The sequence below is a fragment of the Anomaloglossus baeobatrachus genome, chromosome 5 (genome assembly GCF_048569485.1).
Source record: "Anomaloglossus baeobatrachus isolate aAnoBae1 chromosome 5, aAnoBae1.hap1, whole genome shotgun sequence".
NCBI classification, from domain to species: domain Eukaryota; kingdom Metazoa; phylum Chordata; class Amphibia; order Anura; family Aromobatidae; genus Anomaloglossus; species Anomaloglossus baeobatrachus.
In genome coordinates, this window is record NC_134357.1 from 430,822,744 (window position 1) to 430,850,605 (window position 27,862).

Consider the following 27,862-nt stretch of genomic DNA (forward strand, 5'->3'; position numbering starts at 1 on the left):
CACATCGCGCCATACAGACCCAGCACCTCCCACTGGCCGTCACGATCCGGCGCATGCGCGGGAGCGGGGACGCGTCTCCATAGCTCCCGCGCATGCGCCCCGATCGGTCAGAGACGGCCGCGGCAGGCCGGGTCGGCGGCGAGAAATGCGCAAGCGCACATCAGTGCGGCACGGAGCCCAGAGAACCAGGTACACAAACTGATATGAGATCATGAATCATAGATAAAGGCAACATTTCATAATAAGATAATATAACAATGCAGCTGCATAATCCGGTTCCAGGGGTCCGTATATAGATGGACAATGAAGATATAACGGGATCACGGAGCGCAAAGAACCAGGTATACAAGCTGATATAAAATCATGAATCATAAATAAAGACAACAAGTCATAATATGATGATATAACAGTACAGCTGCATGATCCGGTTCCAGGGGTCCGTATATAGATGGAGAATTAGGATGTATCGAAAGAGATCATATTTGGAGACCCAGATGAGAGATCTGTGCTAAATAACAGAGATAAAAATAGGGGAAAACACAAAATAAGGGAAAAAAAGTTAAAACATGTTTAACAGACAAACACATTGGGCCACAAAGATAGTAGGCCACCATATTGAATGTATAAAAAACAATAAAAAACCCCTAAAGGAGAAGAAAAAAAGGGGAAAGGGGGCAAACCCAAGGTGGTGTCAAAGAAAAGAGGCAAAGCTCAAAGCCTCGTTGAGGCCAGATGGGGCGACTGTTCCAAGAGTCACCATCCATCTAGTCTCACGCTGGGCCAACTTCCGCTTGATGTTGCCACCACGGATGCCGCTGTGAATGACTTCAATGCCGCGAACCAATAGAGATTTGGGATCACAACCATGGTGTGATTTGAAATGGCGCGGCAGCGTCTTCAAAGTGGCAAGATCATCCACTGTCCGAGCCGCCGCAATGTCTCGCACATGTTCCCTTACGCGGATGCGGAGCTCACGGGATGTCAACCCAATATAAATTAGTGAGCACCCGCATACCGCGTAATAAATCACATTGGATGTACCACAAGATATGTAGTCTCTGATGTGAAACTCGCGCCTCCCATCAGCAGATGTAAACACGAAACTGCGCGAGACATTGCGGCAGGCCAGGCAGTGGCCACAAGGGAAGCAACCAACTCGAGGTTGGGTAGAGCCAAGAAACCCAGACGGAGGCGGAACATAGTGGCTCTGGACAAGCTTATCCCTGAGATTTAAAGACCTTCTAGCAGTCATCAGGGGATGGTCAGATAGTGAATCCCTAAAAGCAGGATCCGTCCTCAGGATAGGCCAGTGTCGATTAAGGATGGCCCTCATCTGCTGCCACTCACTATTATAGGTGGTAATAAATCTCACACTGGAAAAATCCTGAGGAGGTTTTTGTCTAGAAAGAAGGAGCTGAGAGCGAGAGGTGTTCTTGGCCCTGAGGTACCCACGTTTTATACTGCGGTTGCTATAACCCCTCTCACGGAAGCGGGACATCAGGTCAGCGGCCTGCTCCTCAAACTTGGCATCCGAGGAGCAGATCCTCCTCATCCTCAGGAACTGTCCGGTAGGGACAGAACGAATTGTGGATGTGTGATGGGCAGACGAGGCATGAATCAGCGCATTGACAGATGTTGACTTGCGAAATACATCAGTTTGAATCACATTTCTATCATCAACATCAATAAGAATATCTAAAAAATCAATGCGCTTGGTGTTAAATTTATAAGTCAATTTGATGTTAAAAGGATTCATGCCAAGTCTGCCCATAAATAAGTCCAGCTGCTCCACCGTACCCCTCCAAAAAAAAAAAAATGTGTTTAGGGCTATTTATAGCAGCCCTTCTGTGCTATGTACTCACTCCCTGACGAAGCGAACACCTCACCATCGTGAAACGTACGTTGGAGTTTGTATTGGGGGCTCCAACCCCCCTTTGTCACCCCTGGTCGGCTGCACGTCTTTTGGCTTTCACAGGTCAGCAGTGCTGGTGGATTAGGTCCACATGCATTTGGCTTTTCCCAGCCTTACTCTGCATACTGAACCCTTATGGGTCTTTCTACATACTGGGGATTACCCGATGCATGTGCTCCTTTAGTATATTTACTGCTTGCCTGCTGCTCATCCTCTACTTAGGCCTGTGTGATCATTTAATAACTTTGGCTGTGCCTTTGATAAATGAGCCCACTGGGGCTTCTGTTCTTGTTCTGTTGGACACATATGGCCTGAGGGATAGAGATTCGATTTCTTTTCAGTCGTGCAGCCCCCCAGGTGCTATTGCCTTTTACATCATTGTCTCCTCTTGTGCCTGTTTTACACTTGATACCATATGTTTAATAACTTGTTAATAAATTTTTGATACCTTTTGAAGCAAAATTACTCTGTTCTCCTGGTTTTGTTGAACAACTTTAAATAGCAGATAGTGTGCACATATCTGCGCGTTTCAATTATACAACCAACCCTGATGAAAAGACCTAAGAAATCTTGAAAGCTTGCTTTTAACATCATTTAATTTTTGTTAGCCATTAAAAGGTATCACAACTACAAGATTATAATTTTGTTCCTCCCACTGAGAGCAATCAATCAATTGTACAAGGCATATTCAGACAGTCTCAGTTCGCACTGGCTTGCTTCCAATCTTACTGGTCCTGTGAGTCCCATCACAACCCAGCCCAACGCTACAGTCCAACTCATGACAGTCACCTTCCTTTTTAGCGGCTCCACATCCAGCCTCCTCGTAGAGGAGGGGGGTCAGAGGTTTCATTAACATGGCCAGAGTGGAGTTTTGTACTCCCAGACGTTCTCGTATCCACATCTCTTCTCTTCAAACAGGAGTGGGAGTAAGGGGGTAGCCGATAGTGCAGGAGTAGAGCTTTCTGCTCTCGGACATTTGGGGAATTAGTATTAACTCGTTACTTTGAGGGTTCGGGGCCTGGCCTCCGAACCCTTCTATCTGGGGCCAATCCATATGAAGTCCGATGTCTATACTCAGCGTTCTCGAGCATTTGGGGTCTCGGTCGATAGTTAAGGATCACGTTATCTTGCCTCCATTCTTCTTTTTCTGTTTTTTTGCCACAAGTCACCTACTGTATGTGACATTCACGTCCTACAGATTATCTACCCGAATCTATTGCTCACTAGATTTTCACTGACTCTCTAACAGGAAAGTGTCACTTTCCCTTTCAACTAGTCTCTCCCATTGTGGGCTAGTCCCAACATTTAGCTGTCTTTTAACCTAGTCTGGTAACAACCTGTACAAGTGCTATTCAATACATTTCCACATATAACCTGACTGTACATTATACCTTACATTACATCACAGACCACATAAAATAATATTCACGTAAAAACAGGACACAATTCACATTACACTACATGCAAATACAATGACACAAATGTCATCAAGGGAAGGAATGCAATAGCACCCAGTGGATCATCAATGTATAGTTCTACACCAGCCACCCCAGAACTCAACAGAATGCAGTGTTTTTGGCAGTCTTTTGTGCTTGTAATCAGTGGTGGTCCATGTGGTGAGGTTTCCAATGAATCCAACATTGATTGCCTATGTGAAAAAAGTCTTTAACGGATTTCCCCCTCCAGAAAGAAGTAGAGGATTTTTTTTTTTATTTCACTATCTTGGTGAAAGACCAAGTTATAAATACGTGGAACAGGAGTGTATTTAACTTGAATAGGACACAAGGTGTTCTTAAGAAAGTCCATTCTTGTAGTACAAAAAGACAAATTAAACTACAAAGTCTAAACCCAACTGAAAAAAGAAATTGGGCAGCCCTTAATCACAAGCCAGGTCCCCTTATTACTGAAATAAGGACCTGCTTGTGCTTTTCCCCCACAAAATCTTCATTGGTTCTTATGGTTTCCAATCATGCACGGTAGTTACATCTAATGGATATATCGTACTATAAAAATTTAAGATTTGCTACACAAGTCCTATACAGTAGTAGGTAATCATTTATGGAGGCTCCTCACAAAACTAATAATTTGGGTGGTGGGCTCATGTTTCATTTTAAGTCACAAGCTTTATCTGTGGCATCGCAGTAAGTGACTATTCAGTTTGCTGGTTGTGGTGAACTAGTATTGGAGAAAATAGAAATAATCCAATGCTTGTCAAAGTGGTAATTAAAATACATGCAATATTTATTGTTCCATGTCTAAAAACTAAAGCGCAGCAAGATTAAAAGGAATGTCCGTAGGATCAACCTCCTAAGTCATCTATAGGGGCATGGAGGTCATACGAAGCTGAATAAAACGATACCTTGATATCTGTGATCCAGTGTTTTATTCCAGAGAATTCCCCATTTTCTTATATGTAAATAAGCTGTTCCAGGCTATGTCCCAGACACGGATCTGCATAAGGATCTGCCTGCAAAGATTATTGTAAATAAAAGGAGGCATTACCGGTGTGATATGTGATGGCCGCTCTCTCCTCTCCTGATCTCACTGTAGAGTTGTGTGTAATTTTCTGGGTCACTTGCATCTACGTATAAAAAAAAATTGGTTCAGTTTTCTTACAGAAAAGTTGGATAAGTGAAATCCGTTTGGTATTCCATGTCATGTGAGTACGCAATGTAGTTTTTTCTCACCGAGCATTCATATGACATATCTCATCCGTATGCAATGCATTTTTTCTCAGCAACTATTATTCTACAATAATTTTTAGGACCATTTACAATGTTCTGTGCTACAGAATGGTATTATAACTGTAAAAAACGGACCTACAGATGGTCCGTGTGACGTCAGTTTTTTGTTTTTTTTTTAAATCGCACACATAGATTTGCATTGGTGAGTCTTGTCCAATATATGCTTCAATGTGCAGCATGCGGTGATTTTTTTTTTCCCTCAGGCAAGTTACAGCTGAGGAAAAAGTCTCAGATCACCACTGACTCACTGAATATTTTTTTTCTCACATTTCACAGACAATTTATACACATGTGAACTGACACATCTGCAGGTTCCTTCCAGTGCTGCAGCTTCCATCTCACAGGCAGCCATTGTTGCAAGAGTGTTGTAATACAGCAGAGCTGTGAGAGCTGCAGCTGCTAACGTGTTTGTAATGAGACGTTCAGTTCTAGTGTTCTTTGTTAGCTACATGTCTCATATTGTTAACACTACTTTTATTAAAAATAAGCTCTGGAGGCAGATTATTATATATAAATGAGCTTATAAAAATGAGCTGTTCCAGGCTATGGGACAGAGACTGATGTACAGAAGAAAAAAATTGATTTCTCTGGAAAAAGACATCAGATCACAAATATTAAGGTATCCTTTTATTCAGCTTCTTATGACATACATGGCTATATAGAAAGCTTACAAGGGTTGATCTTCCTGACAGATTCTCTTTAATCCCTTCAGCCCCCAGGCACTTTCCGTTTTTGCTCCCCTTCTTCCGAGAGCCGTAACTTTTTTATTTTTCCATCAATCTTGCCATATAAGGGCTTGTTTTTTGCGGGACGAGTTGTACTTTTAAATGAAACCATAAGATTTACCATATAGTGTACTGGAAAACGGCAAAAAAAATTCCAAGTGCGGAAAAATTGCAAAAAAAGTGTGATTGTACAATAGTTTTTGGGATATTTTATTCACTGTGTTCACTATATGGTAAAACTGATGTATCTATGTGATGCCTGAGGTCGGTGCGAGATGTAGACACCAAACATGTATAAGTTTACTTGTATCTAAGGGGTTAAAAAAATTCACAAGCTTGTCCAAAAAAAGTGGCGCACGTTTTGCGCCATATTCCAAAACCCGTAGTGTTCTCATTTTTCGGGATCTGGGACTCGGTGGCGGCTTATTTTTTTGTGTCTCGGCCTGACCATTACCATTTTTGCGCAGATGCTACATTTTGATCGCCTGTTATTGCATTTTGCGCAAAATTTGCAGCGACCAAAAAACGTAATTTTGTCGGTTGGAATTTTTTTGCCGCTACGCCATTTACTGATCAGATTAATTGATTTTATATTTTGATAGATCGGGCATTTGTGAACGCGGCGATACCAAATATGTGTATATTTTTATTTTTTTAACCCTTTAATTTTCAATGGGGTGAAAGGGGGGTGATTTGAACTTTTAGGGTTTTTTTAATTTTTTTATTTTTTAAAACTTTTTTTTTTTTTTACTTTTTTTTTAAAATTTTACTAGTCCCCCTAGGGGGCTATAGCGATCAGCAATCCGATCGCTTTTTATCTGCTGATCACAGCTATACAGCTGTAAACAGCAGATTCAGTCACTTCCTATTTCACCCTGCTCCGAGCCAGGTGAAAACGAAAGTGAAACTTCGTAGCTGCAGGCGTCATCACAAGACCCTGTGCTATGATGGCAACCACCGAAAGTCACGTGATCATGTCACGTGACTTCCGGCGGGGGCGGGGTAAGTAACTGTCATGGCGGCGCCCATATACATATCGCTGCCAGATTTTGGCAGCGAAATGTAAGGGGTTAATGGCCGCGGGTGGAAGCGATTCCACCCGCGGCTAGCAGGCACACATGTCAGCTGTTGAAAACAGCTGATAAGTGCGCGGATCGCCGCCTGCCCACGGCAGGGGGCGGGGATTAACAGCACACGATCCATGACTCTTTACAGCAAATTATTATCCTGTGCTCTGGAAGCTTCGCTCATTACTCTATATCTAGGGTAAACTTCAAATCTCCTCGTTACTCAATATACATGCCCTTAAAATTATACTGGTTCTCCAACTCTTTTTTTTCAGTTTCTCCCTATCGCTTTCCCAGCATGTTACCGTTAAATGACCGAATGCCTGATTAATTTGTTTATTTGGTGGGTAGGCCTTCCTTGGGTTAAGAAGGATACACTATACTGCCATAGGTAGGAATGGTGGTTTGGGAATTCCAATCTTAGGCAAATACTACTAAGCGGCACAGCTGACCTTATACTACAGAACCCATACATTTGGTTTTCTTTGGAAGCCCAGATTTCTCATCTCCTCCTTCTTACCCCTAGCCCTCTTGAGCAGTAATGAAGGTAAATAATCCCCACTGGCGTTTCATAAGTGGACTGTAGCAGGTTTAACAACAATCCTACTTGGTGCAAATGGAACTAAACCTTCCCTGTCCAGCAAGGGAAAGTAAACCTGCCTTTGAGGGAAATATTTCATTATTTACAACTCATGCACTTTATCTCCACGCTATTTTGGCCAGTCTCCTCTACAATTTCTCACGCCATTTGAGTAATGCTGCTAACAAATTTCTCTACTCTATGCCAATTTAACCCATACTTCTCCCAGAACACACTTCCCCTACATCACTAGCTGGGAGTCCGATATCTGTACCTCACTAACAGATGTAATAAGGACCCAAATATGATCCTCCTTTTATTGAGGACCACTTAACACCTTGAGGCTAGAAACTTACTACAAAGATTCTATGCAATTGTACATTACACCTGCCAGAATTGCAGTGTCCAATTACGGTACTTTTTTTTTTTTTTAAAGAGGCGGTCAGGTTATAGGAGATTTGCATATCACATTTGGCTGCTTTGTCCAGGGGTGCGCAGACTATGGCCACAGACTAGCTAAAAATTCCATGGAAGCATTGCTCAACAAAAGTATTTGGGGAGTCCACAGAGATGCTCAAATCTTCCGCTCTTTCATATTTTAGCGACTAAAGCAAATTCTATTCACTAAATGAAAGAAACCTGGGCTGGATTTCTCAGAAGGGAATGCACAGTTTTGAGTGGGTCTAGATTGTTTGTGTAGAGTATAGTAGCCATACCAACTCATACTCCCATCTGATGTCAGGAGGTCTCACTTGCCCAGGGAACTCCTTCCTGGAGTATAGCCCTCCCTGGCTCTCTCATGAGTCAGTCTCCCGACTGCACCACCATTTATTCTTGTTGTTCCATTCGGTTGTCCACTGCCCTAATGCCTCCCTTTTATATGCTCAATAAATGCTCTCAAATAAATGTAATATTGTCCATCTTTACTGTGAAGCGCCATCCTTCCTGCAGTAGGTTGAATCTGAGCAGAAAGTATAGCCCTGCACACTTCAGAATTCATTCACTTCTTCAGTCATATCATCAATAAACACTAGTGACTTGGCCATTGGAAGCCATGCATTCTATTGCCATCACACTGCCTCCACCATGCGTTATAGAGGATGTGGTAAGCTTTGGATCATGAGTCGTTCCAAGCCTTCTCCATACTTTCCTCTTCCCATCATTCTCGTACATGTTGATCTTAGTTTCATTTGTCCAAAGCATGCTTTTCCAGAGCTGGGCTGGCTTCTTTAAATGTTTTTTTTTGGGGCAAAGTCTAATCTGCCATTTTTAAGGCTGATTAATATTTTGCACCTTCTGGTGAACCATCTGTATTTGCTTGCATGAAGTCTTTTCTTTATGGTAGACTTGGATACTGAAACACTTTTTTCTGGAGATTGTTCACTTGGGTGGATGTTGTAAAGTGTTTTTTCTTCACCATGGAAAAGATTCTGTAATTTTCCACCAGTGATGTCTTGTGTAGACGTCTAGGCTTTTTTGAATTCCTAAGCTCACCAATGTATTGGGTTTTTTTTTTGCATTATGTAGTAAATGTTGATTTTGCCACTTTTCACATTTTTGCCATCTCTCCGTTAGATTTCTTCTTTTTTTCAGCCTAATGATGGTCTGTTTCTCTGCTTTTGAGAGCTCTTCTTGTTGTGGGCTTACAGGAAAGCTTCAAAATGCAAATGCCACACATGTAGTCAGCTCCAGACCTTTTACCTGCTTAATTGATGATGAATTAATAAGGGAATAACCAATGCATCCCATTATATAACTTTTGAGATAAATGTCAAATTACTTTTGGGTCCCTTGAAAATGAGGCAACTACATATAAAAGAGCTGTAATTCCTAAACCCTTACTTTAATTAAGATGTGAATACGCTGAAATTAAAGCTGAGAGTTTGCACTTTAAGCCACCACTGGATTATATAACTTTGCCAACAGATATCCAAAATAAACAGCTAAAATGCTAAAACTTGTGTTACTGTTAAAAAAAAAAAAAAAAAAAATATATGTATTATATATATATATATATATATATATATATATATATATATATATATATATATTATATACACACACACGCACACCTTATTTGTTTTGATGTGACTAGGCATCCTGAAAATGAGTTTTTGATGCATTTCGAACCTGTGTGGTTCTTAGTAGTATCATAATCTAGGATAGGGGTGCCAACAGTGGGTGGGCTGAGCGCGCTATCGTTTTTTCCTCTTCTGTGATGAACCTGACCTCGCTTATTGTCTTCTGTCCCCTCCAGACCTTCAGTTGAAAGAACACGCAGAGATATCAGATTAAAACAGACAAGAATGCGTGCAGCAGCATGAGTGGCAGCCACTGTGGTCAGGTCTGCAGCACACAGGTAGGTAACTGACTTTCTTTAGACTATATCAATGAAAATTGTCAGTGGGAACTTTCAAGATACTGCACATGTCTAGACCAGCATTGGTTAATAGGAGGCAATGTGCAAGACTGCCTGACACGGATATTTGATTGAGTGGCTGTGAACTACTGATCCTCCTTAAGGCTTAATACATACTTTCAGCCTATTGCCAGTACTTGCTCCTAAGCTAAGGAGTTAAAAATTACACCAGGGAATAGAGGGAACTTCTAATGTCCATTGGTATCATCATTATCCTCCGTACCTAATTTCTGGGGGGAAAACTAAGTTGGCGACAGGCTGACTAATTTAAGGTTTTGCAACTCTCTGATATATGTTGCAGCTTTTTTGAATCGAGACAAAGATTGCATAAATTGTCAGGATACTATGCACAAATCAATAGTACAAGTGAATATCAGGAACATTGTAAAACATCTTATTAGAGAAATATGCCTCTTTCTCTAAGTATGAACTGCTTCAACGTCCCAATCTCCTGAACTCATAATTTATGCTGAAAAATGCTAGAATCCATTTTCTTCAAGATAATGTTACACCAGTTCATTGGAGTATCAGATTGCAGCTGTGAATTGACGTCTATGGAAAGGGGACAGTTTGGAGAGTAGTGTTAAGGGGGCTTTACACGCTGCGATATCGATAACGATATATCATCGGGGTCACGTCGGTAGTGACGCACATCCGGCGCCGCTACCAACATCGCAGCATGCAACACAAATGAGCGACGATCAACGAGCACAAAAACATGAAAAATCGTTGCTCGTTGACACGTCGCCCATTTCCTTAATATCGCTGCTGCTGCCGGTACGATGTTGTTCGTTGGTCCTGTGGCACCACACATCGCTATGTGTGACACCGCAGGAACGACGAACATCTCCTTACCTGCGTTCACCGGCAATGAGGAAGGAAGGAGGTGGACGGCATGTTCCGGCCGCTCATCTCCGCCCCTCCGCTTCCATTGGCCGGCAGCTTAGTGACGTCGCGGTGACGTCACTGTGACACCGAACGCACCCCCCTTGAGGGAGGGATTGTTTGGCTGACACACCAACGTCGCTGCACAGGTATGTGCGTGTGATGCTGCCGTAGCGATAATGTTCACTACGGCAGCGATCACCACATATCGTTACAACGACGGGGGCGCGTGCAATCGCATGCGACATCGCTAGCAATCGCTAGCGAAGTTGCAGCGTGTAAAGCACCCTTTAGAGATGAGCAGTTAGATATATACATTCACCTGAGCCGGATTCACATCTACACTGCTTAGTACTACTCTATAATGTCCTCCATGCTGCTGATTCTGAACATAGTTCAAAAAGAGAGGCGGGATCCTTAATCTTCGGTTTCTACTATATTGAAACAGTACATAGGAGAGCAGTAATCACTCGTCACTATGTATGGGAGATGTGGCGCCCTGGACAAGCCAGGGGCCACAGAGAACAACACCAGCACACCCCACACTCCCGGTCAGGCACACCGAAGTCAGACAAACCCTTGTTGCCTTCCTCCAGGGGCTGATGTTCACACCAGGGGGGTGGGCCAGGCGGTTGGCACGCCCACCGAGGAGTTCACAGTCCTGGAGGCGGCAAAAGTGGGCAGATTAGTTTTGGAAGTACAAGTGGAAGGAGGAAAGTAGTAGTGGAGCAACTATCTGACAGCGTCCGGGTGTGTGGCCGGGGCGGTACAGCAAGGTTGGCAGACGGTGGTGACCGTCTGCAGGAGTGGCCTATCGGAGTCTACCGTAAGGACCGTGGATGGGCGGTGGCCCGGCGGTACCGGACCGGTACACAAAGAGAAGTCAGCACCATCTGGCAGGGGCTTACGGACCCCGGCAAGGCTGGGAGTCGCCGTGAATTTGCCAAATCCGTCAGTGAAGGGAACCTCCTGGGTTTCCCAGCAGCCAAGTCCCGACAGAAGGCAACAGTCCAACCGTGAGAGGGAAACACAGCCACCGCCAAGGCTACCGTTCCCAGGGCCAGAGCCTGCGGGCAAAAGGGGCTCCTCCGGCCCATATCCAAGCTGGGGAGCGGGTTACCGGTGGGAACCCATTGGAACCGTTAACAGTACATAGGTGCAGGGAAAGGCAGTCACCATCAACCTGACGGGAGAAACAACACCGCAGCCGTCTGTGGGACCCGTCCATCCAGCCGTGTGTTTTACCGAGAACTGTGTCCTCATCATTGGCTGAGTGAGTACCACCGTGCCGTGCGGCACAGCGCTGCTCCCGCGACCCTGCACCTCACCAGGCCCCGTAACCCGTCTGCCATCCATCCCTACCCCCATCACCGGGCCCCGGGACAACCAACCCCCTACCCACGGAGGGGAGAACTAACAACAAAGCTGCTCCCTGTCACCGCTCCCGGGATCCCCATCCAGAGAGCAGCGGTGGTGTCACCAAGATCACCACAACCGTGGGTGGCGTCACGGACAATAACCAAATCCCCACAATCAAATCCCCCCCTTTCACTCACGGGCGAGGAGCGCCGCTTGAGTCCCCGGGATCCGGCCCACCGCTCGAGCCACCACCGAGCAGCGGCAGCCGCAGCAGCAGCGGCCGGACCCGAGCAGTGGGAGAGCGCAGCGTCCCCTCCTCCGCCCGCGACAGAGACATAATAGCAGCTACTCAACACTCACTGGCTCAGAAACAACTGAAAATTCAATATCTATGCTACATTTCCCCTCTGCACTCTCTAAGTCACATAATGGCCAGAACAGAGCGCACCAGACCATAGGGTGAATATAAAAAGATGTAATAGATCCAGCTAATCTGTTCCCTTGAGTGAGTTGTGTAGGCACAACTACTGTGAAAGCTCAGTAACTGTTGCTGCTTCCCCGTGGCTGGGGGATGAAGTCCAACCACCAAGGCTTGAAGGAAAAGACAATGTTTTTGGGCTGCACTAACCAAATGAAGATCCTTAATCCAATAATATAAAGAAGCATTTTTTTATTCCACGACGCATTTCCAGGCTGGACTGGCATCTTTTTCAGGTTTAAAAAACAACTGTACAATCCACATAGCGGCAATAAAGGTTTAAATATCCTCATATGGGCACCAAAAATAACTGAAGAAACACCACAGAAGATTAGATAATGTGGGAGAGAAAGGAAGGGTCAGAGGGAGGGGAAAAGGTCGCAAACAAGTATAAGTGCAGTAGGAGATATAATCTAAAAGTAAATCGTTGAGCATGGAGAAATTACCGTAAGTTACGTAGAATGATGAATGTGTTTCTCATTTTCTTTCTCCTTTTTTCACCCAAGGGGGGGGGAAACAGATGGAAGTGGGACTAGAACACTGATGTAGAAATGAAGGAGAGAAAAAACTTTTTTTCCCTTACAGACCTAATTCCATCACAAATGAAAACCTTTAATTTCTCCTCTACTACACAAAATTCACTACTGATTACTTCATTTTTCGCTAATTATTTTATTATTTTACCTTCAAGTTCCCACCAAAAAAAAGCAACATCAATAGAGTCCTCACACTGTCTTTGATTGTTCCCCTTAGAAAAAAAACTTTAGTTCATTGAACCTCCCCTCATGCTAACAAATTCGCTTTCACCTATTTATTCTTTAGCACTTTTTATAGTACCATTTAGCTCACAAGTACCATCTAACACTGTTTTGTTTTCTTTTTTATTTTCTGGTTCAATTCTTCCATATATGGTTTTACTTTCCTCTACCATTTTATAATCATTGAATTAAAGTCTTAAGTATTTTAGAAGTGCTGGATCCTTTGCCTTTTTCATGGGGAAAGCTATAATGAATTTCCTTTGTCCATGTTAAGTTTTAGTAGTCGAGCAGAGAAAAAAATGAAATAGCAGACAAGCATTGTGAGATTCTGGATAGTAAGGAGGTGATTGTAGGAGTAGTGTCGGTTCCAAAGATTTAGATCTGTGTGTTGTCGGCATAGACATGATACTGAAAGCCGTAGGACTTGATGAGCTGTCCCAGGCCGAAGGTGTAGATGGAGAAGAACAGGGGTCCAAAATCTGAACCTTTGGGGGACACTGACATCTGGGGGCGAGATGAGGAGGTGGTGTGTGAGTGGGAGACACTGAATGTGCAGTCTGTTAGGTATGAAAAGATCCAAGATAGGGCTAAGTCTGTGATACCAAGAGATGAAATAATCTGTAATTAGAGATGAGAAAACCTTAAGTTCGGTGTTTGTACCAAACACCGACTTTACAAACCAAACAAAGTTCGGGTGCTTACATATGCAAATCTTTCACCTGAGCATTGCTGTGCTTGGGTATGCTTGGTGCTTTGTCCAGTGTGAGCGGCTTGCAGTGTTTGAATGGCTCGCACTGGGGTTGCCAAGCATTATCAGATGTAGTGGAAAAAATCCGCTCACCGTTCCCCGGAAGTATTGTTTATGGTTGGCTGCATATGGGTGGAGACCCGAATTGCCCAATTAGTGACTTCAATTGGGGTTCAGGTCAGGTACGGGACCCAAACCGATCTTTGTCTAAAGTCCAGCTGAGCACACCGAACCGAATTTCCATGGTTCCAATTATCTCTAATCTGTAGAAGGAAAGAATGGTCCACTGTATTGAAGGACAAGTCTAGGAGGGGGAGGAGACAGAGTAGTGTCGCTTGGCTTTGGCAGTTTGTTAGTCATCGGTGGCTTTAATTAGGACAGACTTGCTTGAATGATGTGGTCGGAAGCCAGATTGTAACTGGTCAAAGAGGGAATAGGAGGAGAGGTGGGAGGTTCAAGATGGACATGCTGTTCCAGTAATTTTGAGGCATAAGGGAGAAATAATGTGGGGCGTTAGCGAGACACAGAGGATGCGTCTATGGAGGGCTTTTTGAGAATTGGTGAGACCAAGGCATGTTTAAAGTATGAGGGGAAGACCATTGTTAGTCATAGGTTGAATAAATGGGTTAGGGTTGGTATGAAGACTGTAGTGAGGTTGGGGATGAGGTGAGACGGGAGCGGGTCAAGTGCACAGGTAGTGAAGTGTGATCTGGAAAGTAGAGAGGAAAGTTTTTCTTCTGTCATGGTGGAGAAGTTAGTTTTAGAGCAAGACAGCTGAATGGTTTTGAGGAGAGGCTGTGGTGACTGTAGGGCAAAGCTTTTCCTGATGTTGTCAATCTTGCTTGAAGAATGAGACAAAGTCTTCAGCTTAGATGAGAGAAAAAGGAGGAGGTACTGGGAGATGGAGGAGAAAATTGGAAGTGTCAAATAGCTGTTTAGGGTTGTCAGACAGGGAGGATATGATAAATGACAAGTAGGTTTGCTTTGCAGCAGTGAGTGTGGACTTGAAATCAGTGAGGGACTGTTTGTATGCGATGAAGTGCTAGTTGGAATGGGAGCTTTTCCATCTCTGTTTAGCAACCCTGGAAGCCAGTCTCAGTTCTTTAGTCAGTCAGGCTGGTGTGCCAGAGCGGCTGATTCAAGAGCTGCAGGAATTGTGGTATTATAGAATGTCGCAGCAGCATCTGCATCATGTAAGGAACCTATGTCAGCAAGAGGGAGGAGGGAGTCAGAGCATGAGTGTAAATCAAGGTGTTTGAGATTTCTGCAAGGGAGTGTCACATTTTTTTGGGGTGCGGATTGTCCACCTGGAAAGCACAGGAAAGAGATTGTCAGTAGGTTGTGGTTAGACAGGGGGAGAGGTAAGTTACAGAGGTTAGATAGGGAAGAGAGGAGGGTGAAGATGAGGTCTAGTGCATCGCCATCTTTGTGCGTGGTTGCGGAGGACCATTAAGGTTGAAGGAGGAAGAGTGTTAGACGCTTAGTGACACCTGTGTGAGATGTGTCAATGGAGATGTTACAGTCACTCATGATGGTGGGGGTTGGCCCTGGAGGGGCAGTAAATGACAGCTAGCTGGATGGGGAGCATCGCCCTCAGTCACTGGAACACAGATGAAAGCTGCCGGGTTCTGTTTGGCCGGCAGCATGTCTCGCAGTATCTTTGCACTGTGATGCATTTCAGCTGGATGTGCAGCCGTGGATGCACATCTAGCTGAAGCAGGATCTGGGGCCGGCAGGTCCCCTGCAGCTCCGGCCCGGTCGTGGTTGCGATCCTTGCAACCGCGATCATTCCGCCCCTGCTTGTGATCCAGAAGGCTGATTCTTGGATCCTTGAAGCTCTGTGGATCTGTTCATCTATTGCCAGTGGATGGTATCCTTGTTGTAGAAATGTATTCCTCAGTGCTAGACTATCTATCATAAAATTTTAAGTGGGTTCTTGAGTACATTTATAGCATATAGATTGAATAAGTGTCTCACTACCCATGTTTGGTGGGTGGAATTGCTTTTAACACCATGCCCCTGTGGTGGTCCCCGTATGCTGTGCACATGTTCACATGGGAGACATGAAATCAGTCTACTTACCACATTAGGATTCAAAAGGTTCTAGGACTTTTAACATCAACCAAAAAGTGGTGATCAGCCACTATTTATTAGGCTTTTATATGATATTCTTTTACAGGAACATTTTCTGACTAAGCTATGGTGGTGTTTCCACCCTATGTTCCTTTTGTGGCTCCCATGGCTATGTTAAGATTTTCTGCAGAGAAAAGGTCAGAATGCAGTTAGGCTGACTCTGTGTCATCTAAGAATGGTGGATGGGGAAAAACATGAGTAATGCACTCAGAAGTGCACCATAGCCTGATCATTGGAACTCATTGATTAGACATCTTCATTTTTGTCTGCATGCAATAAATTTGTAAGTTCTAAAACCCTTTAACAGTGTCAGACCTTAAACTACATGTAAAGAAAGATTTTTAAAATTGTGCATTTCATGACCATTGTTTATGTCCATCTCTCTTCTCTTCTAACACCTCATATGTTTTCTTCTTGGGTAGGTTTGAAGATGCCATATATGACAAGTGAATTTCCAAGACACCCGTGATGACTCGTCGCTGTATGTCACAGACAGTGTACACGGCCGCCCATCATCAACCCTTCAGGCCCAGAGACATTAAGCCTTTTGTGTTCGCCACATAAATGTGTTTACCTCACATCCAGCATTTGTTTAGATGAGTGAAGAAAGATGAGGGAGCTGCAACATATTGCCTTCCAAGGCAGTTTTTTGTAGAACTGAAACACCCTTTGCCATAGAAGATCAATACTACTTCTATACATATATGAATATATCCAACCAGTGCTAACGTAAGGCAATGAGTCTGTGTTAGGGTACTACATAGCTTATATACAGATTATTAAGCATAGGAAAGCTTAGCTCTATCATCAACTTTACCTGCCACATACCATCACATCCCATAGAAGTCTACATTCAAGGCTTGTGACAATTGTGCAACGACCACTAGAGTATCACGTGCAACCTAAAAATCTTAGCTCTGCTATACATCGAGAAACACGCTGGGGGAACCAAGGAATGGTGTTTTCAGTCGGTTACATTGCCAACGATCTGCAATTGCAGTTACTCTGTAGTTTTCAGGATGAAATGACTGGTCTGGAATTGAAACCTCACTGTCTGTGATGGCTTAGTAATGTGAGCGGTACAGCAAGGATTCAGTCCTTGGTTGGTTTCATAACCATAAAGCAATGTATGTGACTTTCCTGATCATTAATGCAGTTACATTTTGAGGATTCAACTGCATCTCTGGCCTTTAAACAATGGATTTAATTTAGCAAGGCCAGCTGTGGCTCCTATAGTCATACAAGATATGGACAGCTTCATGGTGTACAACAAATTCAGGCACAGGGTGAAAGTTGGATTAACGGTGGCTCGGCTACTGTAATTCTCTCAATCTCATGAACTTTCAGATCTTGCAAGAGATGATCCAGCAGAAGCAGTTCCTCTCCACTAATATAATGTCAACGGAGAGGAATCCTGTATTCTTGGAATCATCACTCCTCTCAAAATTGAGCAGGTCCTTAGTCTCTCAAGAGATGACTATTCGTCAGGTCCTATAATGTGATTTTTACAAGTTTCAATGAAATATCAAGCCATCTGCCGAAACCTAGCTTTAAAGGGTTTTCTCCTTTCAGAATGGTCTGATATGATGTTCTGAGCTCTAACCAATACCTGGAAAAACATATTTAGATATTTAGGAATCATCGTTTTAACCAGTTGTGTTTTGATTGGCCATCACACCACTGAAATAATCAAGACAGATGGAAATATACCACACATGCAACAACATTACACCACTGAAATTAGATTTTCTTTAATTTATGGAAATCCAAATGTCACGGTTGATGGTTAAACAGATCCACTATGAGTTCGCTTTGCATATCACATAGGCCATGTTCAGCTGTCCTGGGTCAGAGCTAAACAGATAGGAAGTTTTGCTTTTTCAGTCATGCACCAGGATCTTGTTTTATTTTGAGATTCCAAATTCACATTTGCTAAATCAGACATTCAGGATGGAATTTATTTTTTTTGTTGTTGGCCAATCTATTATAGATCTAAGCAGCAGCTGCACAGGGCTGCCAATAATGTTGTTTGGATTAAAACTGTTAGATAACTTAAAAGGATTCTCTGTGCCACTAGAGCAACACAAACGGTTATAATTACAATGTGTGTGCAAGGTTTTAATTTTTTTTACTTTCATATGCGGTGTATGAATGGAATAGTGGAGGGGGCGGTGATCACCATAAAATAGAGACTGCATGAAAGAGGGTGTCCGAGAGGAAAGAAAAATGGCCTCAACTATGTTCTCTAGAAATGTCACCACTCTTGTCCATGAGTTATCCCTGGTGTTGCAGTTCAACCCTGCTAAAGTGAGCATGGCTGATTTGTAATATCGCACTTGGCCTAGACTAATGCCGGCGTCACACGGTACGATATATCGGGCGATATGTCGTCGGGGTCACGTTCTTAGTGACGCACATCCGGCATCAGAGATATCGTACCGTGTGCTCCGGTTGTTCATCGTTCCCGTGGCAGCACACGTCGCTCCGTGTGACACCCCGGAAACGACGAACACAGCTTACCTGCGTCCCGCCGGTAATGCGGAAGGAAGAAGGTGGGCGGGATGTTTACGTCCCGCTCATCTCCGCCCCTCCGCTTCTATTGGCCGGCTGCCGTGTGATGTCGCTGTGACACCGAACGTCCCTCCCCCTTCAGGAAGTGGATGTTCGCCGCCCACAGCGACGTCGCCCGGGAGGTAAGTGCGTGTGATGGGGGTAAACGACTTTGTGCAACACGGGCAACTAATTGCCCGTGACGCACAAACGACGGGGGCGGGTACGATCGCACGAAAGAACGTCCCGTGTGACGCCGGCATAAGAATAAGGCTGGTTTCAATTGTCTGTCATTTACGGTCTCCGGTCTCCTGACTCACACTCAACAGTCTCATATAGAAGTGCATCTCAAATTAGAATATCAAAAAGTTAATTTATTTCAGTAATTCAATACAAAAAGGGAAACACATATTATCGAGTCATTACAAACAGAGTGATTGATTTCAAGTGTTTATTTCTGTTAATGTTGATGATTATGGCTTACAGCAAATGACAACCCAAAAGTCATTATCTCATAAAATTAAGGCCGCTTTACACGTTGCGATCTCGCTAGCGAGATCGCTAGCGTGCGTACCCGCCCCCATCGTTTGTGCGCACAAAATCGCGCGGACCCGTCACACTACTTACCTGCCTAGCGACGTCTCTGTAAATTGCGAACCGCCTCCTTTCTAAGGGGGTGGTTCGTTCGGCGTTACAGCAACGTCACTAAGTGGCCACCCAATCAAAGCGGCGGGGCGGAGATGAGCGGGACGAACATGCCGCCCACCTCCTTCCTTCCTCATTGCGGGCGGCCGCAGGAAAGGTGAGGTTCCTCGTTCCTGCGGTGTCACACATAGCGATGTGTGCTGCCGCAGGAACGAGGAACAACATCGTACCTGCAGCGACTACGATAATTGGGAATAGGGGGGCATGTTACTAATAATTTTTGATTTTGCACGTTTTTGCGACAATTCAAAATCGCTCATAGGAGTCGCATGCATCGACATCGCTAACGCAGCCGGATGTGCGTCACAAATTCCGTGACCCCAACGACATCGCTTTAGCGATGTCGTAGCGTGTAAAGCGGCCTTTAGAATAATTACCACAAAACCACAAACGCCTTCTACGGTTTTTAAAATGGTCCCTTAGTCTGATTCAGCAGGCTACGTAATCATGGGGAAGACTGCTAACTTGACAGATGTCCCCAAGGCAGTCATTAACACACTCCACAAGGAGGGTAAGCCACAAAAGGTCATTGTTAAAGAAGCTGACTGTTCAAAGAGTGCTGTAACCAAGCAGATTAATGGAAAGTTGAGTGGAAGGAAAACTTGTGGCAGAAAAAGGTGCACAAGCAACCGGGAAAACTGCAGCCTTGATAGGATTGTTAAGAAAAGGCCATTCAAAAATTTGGGGGAGATTCACAAGGAGTGGACTGCTGCTGGAATCAGTGCTTCAAGAGCCACCACACACAGACGTATCCAGGACATGGACTACAACTGTCACATTCCTTGTGACAAGCCACTCATGACCAATAGACAACGCCAGAAGCGTCTTTTCTGGGCCAAGGAGAAAAATAACTAGACTGTTACTCAGTGGTCCAAGGTGTTTTCAGATGAAAGTAAATTTTGCATTTCACTTGGAAATCAAGGCCCCAGAGTCTGGAGGAAGAGTGGAGAGGCCACAATCCAAGCTGCTTGAGGTCTAGTGTGAAGTTTCCACAATCAGTGATGGTTTGGGAAGCCATGTCATCTACTGGTGTAGGTCCACTGTGTTTTATCAAGACCAAAGTCAGCACAGCGGTCTACAAGGAAATTTTAGAGCACTTCATGTTCCTGAGTTTTTATTGGCTCTAAGCCATAATCATCAACATTATCAGAAATAAACACTTGAAATAGATCACTCTGTGTGTAATGACTCTATATAATATGTGTTTCCCTTTTTGCATTGAATTACTGAAATAAATTAACTTTTTGATGATATTCTAATTTATTGAGATGCACTTGTATGTCTATGAGGTGGTTAACATCACGGTCCATACTGCAAGGCCAGTTTTGTACATCTGACATTTCAGGTCTAACTAAGAAATGGAAGAAGGGACTTGCTTCTAAATACTGGTTTGAGAATCCTTTTAAACTCTTGGAAAACTCCGCAAGTTATCTAAAGACACTAGTGTCAAATCCTACATAAAATGGACTAGATGCTGAACATTTCTGTATGGTAAAGCTGTGGAAATGTATACTATTACTAGTGTTGGCCTATAAAGTAGTAAATTGACCTGAATTTATTCTCCATTTCCCTAAACCATCGCAGGCTGCTAGGAAATGTAAAGAGCTATAGCGCTACACCATGGGAGAGTCACACGTTTAAGAACACTATTCTAAGTTGCCTCAATAAGTGCCACCACAAGTGTTTGATATTACCATACACATTAAACTCAACACATCAGTCCAAAAAAGGCAAAAAATAAGGTGACTCCACCAATCTCTGTAGAACTAGATTTTAGCTTCCTGTATGTCCTCAGAGAGATTTACAAGATGCTGAATATCTGCTTTGGAGACTAGATATTACAAAGTTTGGGTAATTATAACAATAACTTGTAAATAAGTTTGCAAATTCACAAATTGTATTTTTAAAGCTTTCACAAAAGCACATTCATGATAACTGCTCATGGGCCTGTAATGTACCTTTTGTATGAAACTGGACCATAATCCGTCCATAACCTTGAGGCATAGGCTACCATACAGGCTGTATGGCCTCTAGGAACGTATTGGTCAGAATAGGGAAACCAAAAAAAAAAAAAAAAAATCAATATTGACGAAATATGCTAATGATTTCACAAAAATCTCAGCTACTAAAATTCTTGGCAGAAACCATGTACTAGAATGAAATTGATGGCAAAATCTTTCCATTCAGTCAAATCAGTCCCCTTGTCTATATTCCAAATTGTTTCCATGTGTTTGTCATTATTCATTATGAAAACGATATGTGATTCATTAATCCTAAATCTCCATTGAACACCTTTTATCTGGAAGAAAAGCACTTTTTTATTTTATTTTTAAACACGGAGTTGACATTAAAATTTGTGACCAAAATATTCTGGAATTTTATTTGCTTTTTGTATAGAAATTTTAAATCTTTACATGTGACTAATATCCTGGGCCTTATGTAGATCAGATATGCCCATAGCTACCTAAGAAAGTGTTGTCTTTTGAAAACTCATCATGGACTACTTTCATAGATATGGTGCTTTTTATGCATGACTATTATGGCCCAGTACAGACAAAAATGGCAGCAACCAGTCATCGTTCAGCTGATTCTCAATAACAGGTTAGAAAAGATCAGAATATTCCTATGAGCTCCAGGTCTTATGAATGCAAGATTCCATACTGGAGTGCCAATAGAAGAGTTTTTGCCAAACGTTATACTCGGAGGTAGTGATCTCCAGCTGCAGAACCACCAGTTGGAAACCACCACTCTAAGTTATTGTATCTTCAAGCGACATGTATTGTGTTTCATGCTATCACTGTATATCTGCTCCCTAGCCGCAGGCATGTGCTCTGTACAGTTATAAATGTGGACTATTTATTGTGGGGAAAAAAAATCTTCAAATACTACATTATGTTGATTTTTTTTTGTAGTAAGAAAATCTTTATATATAAAATATCTATTAAAATTGGACTTTTGTTATAAAGCAATCAGATGCCTTGTGTCTTTTATTCAATATATTTTTATTTTGGAAAATTGATTTGCCTAAAACAGTTGGGGGCAAATCAAAGGAACTGGACACTAAAAATAAAATGATGAGGTTGCAAACAGTGTGACCCCCCTCCCCCCACCAGCGCTAGAGATGTGCCATAACGTCTCAGCTATTGTCTTATTTTGTGTATCGGATATCTATGCTGCTATATGGAAAAAAATAAGCAGCCATTCAGCAGCAGATATAGTGGCACCTGAAGAGTTAAACCAATGGGTGCCAAGAATCAATCAACTAAACAACCAAGGTGCACTTTGTTTCCACTGGAGCAAAAGAACTTCTCTGTTATAACATGTAATGGGATTACTCTTCTGAATACCACCTACACATTAGCAACTGGCTGGATTATTGGGCTATTTAAGACCAGGTATTGGCTGGAGTTTACGACTTGATGCTGACCTCAACACCCAAGTCAGGGCTAAGCTTAAGCTCTCCGGTAAAAAAATGAAGTGGGGTCTTGAGTGCGAAACGATCATGTATTAGTTTAATGGGGCCATAAAGGATATATGAAAAGACGTTGTCAAAGTTAAAAAAGGCGTCTATCATCAGTGGAGAAGAACCCATTTATAAGCGATGTTTAACCCCAAAAAATGGTCACCTTAAACTAGAAGTAAACCTAAGGCATCCTACTCCATTAATGCACCATTCCAGTGGTTTTTGTTATTGTACCACTGGAGTGGTGCTTTAAATCTAAGTACCCTGCCTTCTGTCTTATATTTACCTTCCAGCGGTTTCATCTTCTATTGAGGTTGTCACTCGGACTGTTCTCCTGTGATTTGCCAGCAGTTCCACTGTTTCACACGGTTTCATAGAGCGCGCCAGATATCACAACTTGATGCATCTCTATGAGAGCCTTGTTCTGACTCTCATAAAGTTGCATTGGGTGCTTGTGACTTAACTTCTGACTTACGGCAAGTCATTAGCTACAGTCACAAGATGGCGACGCGGGTCCAGAGAGCCATTAGTAAACAGTGAAGTCGCTGGAAGGTGAGTATATGACAGGGAGCAGGGGACTTAAATTTAAGTGCCACTCCAGAGCTGAAAAACAAAAAGAACCGCTGGAGTGGTACTGTAAGGCCAGAGTCACACTTGCGAGTCTCTCGCGTGAGTCTCGCATCGTATCAGCCAGTATGGCCTGATGCTCTCCAGACAGGAGCATCTCAGCTGCATAGAAATACATGCAGCCAAGCCTACCCGCACCTGTAAGGAAAGTGTGCGGCTGTGTCGGGGTGATGTGAGTGACTCGCCGAGTCTGGCATCACAAGTGTGACTCTGGCCTAAGAGAAAGAAAGGAGGTGTTTCAGTATCATCACTGTAGCACCCACACAGAACAACCAGTTGTCTGATAGCTACTCCAAGGCTGGATTGATCACTAATGGTACCAACAACTGCCCCCCTAGAGATTAACTTTTATCACTAAGAAAAGACATTGCCACATCTGACCATTTGCCAGGGGCTTAAGGGACCCATGATGATCTAGGAAAATATTCTAATAAATAATGTCAAATCAGGATCTCACTGGACAAATTCTATATCAAAATAATTCACAGAAAAAGACAAATTCAAAAGAAGAAAAAAAAAACCCACCAGAAACCGCCATTAAGCAACAAGGGTCAGGGAGCAAATGTACTTGCAGCAGGCCCCCCCATGATAAAGGCGGGGACAACATGTGCATGTCTAATACCAGCCACCACCCCCTCTATGATATGGTAGGCTGTGAGTGGTTGTCTCATCGGTTTTCTGCACCTGTGTTGTCCCCGCCTTTATCATGGGGGCCTTCTGCATCGTGCTAGTGCATTTGCTATTTGACCCTAATGGCTGCTTCTGGTGAGTTTTATTAGAGATTTTCTATCAATAGGATCATACGTTCCAGTTTAAAAGCAGCTAAAAAAAAAGACAAATACCATGATTCCAGCGCTGTTATAGTACTAAATGTTTCTTAGAGTAGTTAGCATAACATTTCACTTTATCAGCTACAGCTTAGTTTACGTATTCATGAGGTTTATGCTCCCCCTCTGATTGACAACTTTCTGTCTATAAGCCCCGTTTCACACGTCAGTGAAAAACAGTGACGTTTTTCACTGGCGTGTAAAACACACACATGTCCCTGCGTGTGCCGTGATTCACGGCACACGTGGGTTGTCTAAGTGCAATCCGGGCTCCATTCTCCGTGGCCCGTGATTGCACTTAGAAAACAACTCACCTGTGCGCGCTCCCGCTGTCCATGGTGCTGATCGCTCCTGCGGTGCAGCATCCGGCTGGCGGTGACCCCCGCAGCAGCTGCTTCCGGGTCAGCTGTGTCGCACATAATGAATATGCGTGACAATAATGAGCCGGCTCAGAAGCAGCAGGGAGAACGGGCTGCAGAGGACATCGCTGGACGCCGGGTGAGTTAAAATTTTTTTATTTTAAAAGCACGTTTTTTTCTGGCACGTGTTTCACGGACCACACCACTGCGTGGTCCGTGGAACATCAGTGATGCCAGAAAAAAATGGACATGTCTCCGTGCGGCAATCACGCACACGCGGGTACGCCGCACGGAGACAGGTGCAGTGAAAAATCACTGATGTGTGAGCAGACCCATTCATTATAATGGGTCTGCGTATGTCAGTGATTCTGGTACGTTTTAAAAAAAGCACAAACGTCCCAGAATCACTGACGTGTGAAAGGGGCCTTACATGGATCAGGAGAAATATGCCAATCAAAAGGAATGGGTGGGGAAAACCGCGAAGCATGAATATTAAGGACTCTGACCACGAGCACACGAACGAACGAACACACACACACACACACACACACACACACACACACACACACACACACACACACACACGGACTCAAAGAATCATTTTATAAAAAACTACAGCAATTAGTGACCAAGCAATTAAATCAGGGAGAGTCCCTACATTATACTACCATTACAACAGGATATATAGATATGGTGACAAATTCCCTTTAGTTATGCAGGACTGAATACATTGAGGGTTTTGTCCTCAGACCTGCTGTCAAGTTCCCAAAGTTGAAAGTTTCATCTTGTAGTAAAGTATCTTGAATTTCAGGACCATGGAAAGAAACCAGGTGCAATTCTGCAAGCCTAATTCACATTGCATCTATGTGCAAATCACATATCAACAGCATTGAAATTCCTTAAATAATTTCTTCCAAAGCAAAGTTTCCGAGAAAGACATCAAACAGAACAAACACATAAGTGACACTCTACCTTATCTATGTTACCTTTTCCAACAGAATACTAACCTGGTTAAAATAGGAACTCTGATAAAGGAAGACATTCTAGGAGATGAGACCATTCAGGCCGGGCCACACGGGGGACTACTGCGATCCTTGCATGACACTCGGCTTACGCTGGCAGCACAGCGGGAGCCGAGTGTCATGCAAGTGTCACTGCGACTGAGGTCCGATCATGCAACAGCAGGACTTTCATGGACACTTTCCCAGCTCTTAAGGCATAAGATTTCTCCATGTTATGAGGCGATTTTCCTCTCTGAGCCACTATATGCTCAAGCACCTATAGAGTTCTGTTGCATCCTGCAAAAATCTCAGCAGACTGCTGATCTCATTAATCACAAAATCAAAGTGGTTTGTTTTGACTCCTATACAAACCATAGAAGTCACCCCCTTTTTTCCCCACATTGTGGCTTCATTTATATTAGGTTTTCTGCAATTATTATCCAGGTATTACTGGACTCCTGTATCCACATTGGGGTGTAACAACCCCCCCTTTTCGACATTAATCAGGACCTGTTTGTCCTCATCCCTGACTACAATACACTCTATTATGTCTTATCGCAGGTTGTTACATGAGACATGTGATGATATATTTCTGTGAATTAACCCATATACTTACCGTGTCAATCCATCTGATGGTCCGGTTTTGATAAAGGCCTTTGGCCGAAACGTCAATTGTTGCTGCTATCAATAAAGAAAAAGAATACATCAATATCTTTGTTTTTCTTTTGTTGGGGTTTATTGAGTGCCGGAGTTCCTCTTTTATACATCACATAAATGATGGCTCCAACAGATTGCAACTGTGGATCAAGCACAAAGATAAAGCAGTATCCTGTGACCCTTCATCTTGGTGAGGGACTGCATCATCCTGTTGGAGCACTGTTACTTACAGCACGATAAAGCTTGATTCTTCTTACCTAGAGTTGATTTTCAGGATGTAGTCAGACGGCCGTATAACACAGACGATGATCGCATCGCAATGCTCAGACTGGTGTGTGGCTCTCCCGACCAGAGCATGACAGCTGCATAGAAATGCATCATCTGTCACGCACGGGTCAGGAGTGCCGCTGTCCGTGTTATACAGCAGTCTGACTGCATCATAAGGCTGAGATCCAAAAGAGAAAGATCAGTCTTAGGCGGTGTTCACTGATTTTAGAACATAGTAAAAAGGTGTGTATGCGGTCCGATAAAAAAAATATAGCAGCAGACAGACATTTCACAAGGATGTGTGAATGCAGCCTTAAAAGAGGTATTCCCATCTCCAAGATCCTATCCAGATGTCAAGTAGGTGTAATAACAATATTCACAAATTCCTCCAACTAGAAATATAGTATAGTTCTCCTGATTAGTTATGTTGCTTACCTCATGTGTAGGGCATTGCAGTAGCTTAGGTATCCATGGTTATGACCATTAGCAACCAACTGTCACTGAGTAGTTGTAACCATGGATACCTAAGCTGCAATGCCCTGCACATAAGGTAGGTGACATAACTAATAAGGAGATCTATACGATGTTTGTAATTTGAGGTATTTGAAAATATTATAGTTATTACAACTATGGTAGGATAGAATCTTAGAGATGGGAAAAAAAACCGCTTTTAGGCCCCCAAACACATACTAATGTCGGACAAACCCACTGATATTTATGGATTCGGTTAAACTCCAATTTGTATTGTGCAGAAGGATGACTGATCGTAGCAGGAGCTGTTGCTCAGGCATGTATGATTTTGGATTGCTTTATTCTCCTGCAGATAGGCCACAGTAGAGATGTCTGTCTCAATGAGAGTGTCAATGACACGGTCATTGAGAACATAGGAGCGCTCAACTGAGCGAATGCGTCTGTGTATGGGAGGGACAACAGAGATGGCTGTCGGCCGAATGATTGGCCAAGGCATCTTTCAACCAATAGCCAGCTAATGTATATGGTACCTTTAGTATAGAAACCCATCTCATTTTCCTTATAATGGCAGATGGGGTCATACGTATCCTCTATCTGGTCACACGGATCATTTCTTGGTCACTTTGGAAGACACCATTGGGAAAAACAAAGCAACCCTACAGAACCAGCGCCAATAATTCCATGATTAGGAGCAATGTCACAGTCCTTGTTAGCACCAATCTTATTACAATTATTACCTTTAGGGGAAAATACCATCTACATAGCTATGACTATCTTAATTCAAGATCCTCTGATTTTTTTCCCCTCTTTTTATTTCCTTATAATGCTTAACAGAAGGCTAAAATAATACATTATATCATTTTATTAGAAAAATTGCTACTCTTGATTCACTTAAATCAGTCTTGTTGATATAACCGGAGAGGAATCTTTGGAAATCCAGTCTAAAAATATCATAAAATGATTGCCTCTGGTGTTTGTTTATTAAGTTCCATGAATCTCTAAAAGATGAATTTATGCTAAGCTCTATAAACATACAATGCGCATTGCAATCACGAATATATTCCAAAGTAAAGACGCCCATCTTATTATCATTATTAAACTGACTCTCAAGACTTCAACGAAAAGTT

At 43.2% G+C, this 27,862-nt stretch overlaps 1 protein-coding gene across 2 annotated transcripts in view; it reads left to right on the forward strand.

Moving 5' to 3' along the window:
* EDN3 (endothelin 3) overlaps window positions 1–21,210 on the forward strand; it is a 167,222-nt gene extending 146,012 nt beyond the window's left edge. For both annotated transcript variants that reach the window (XM_075350372.1, XM_075350373.1), the window contains exons 4-5: window positions 9,286–9,387; window positions 16,231–21,210. In XM_075350372.1, the coding sequence (XP_075206487.1) occupies window positions 9,286–9,352 (67 nt within the window). In that variant the 3' untranslated portion in view covers window positions 9,353–9,387; window positions 16,231–21,210. The remainder of the gene's footprint in view (window positions 1–9,285; window positions 9,388–16,230) is intronic.
* Window positions 21,211–27,862: the final 6,652 nt, after the last annotated feature.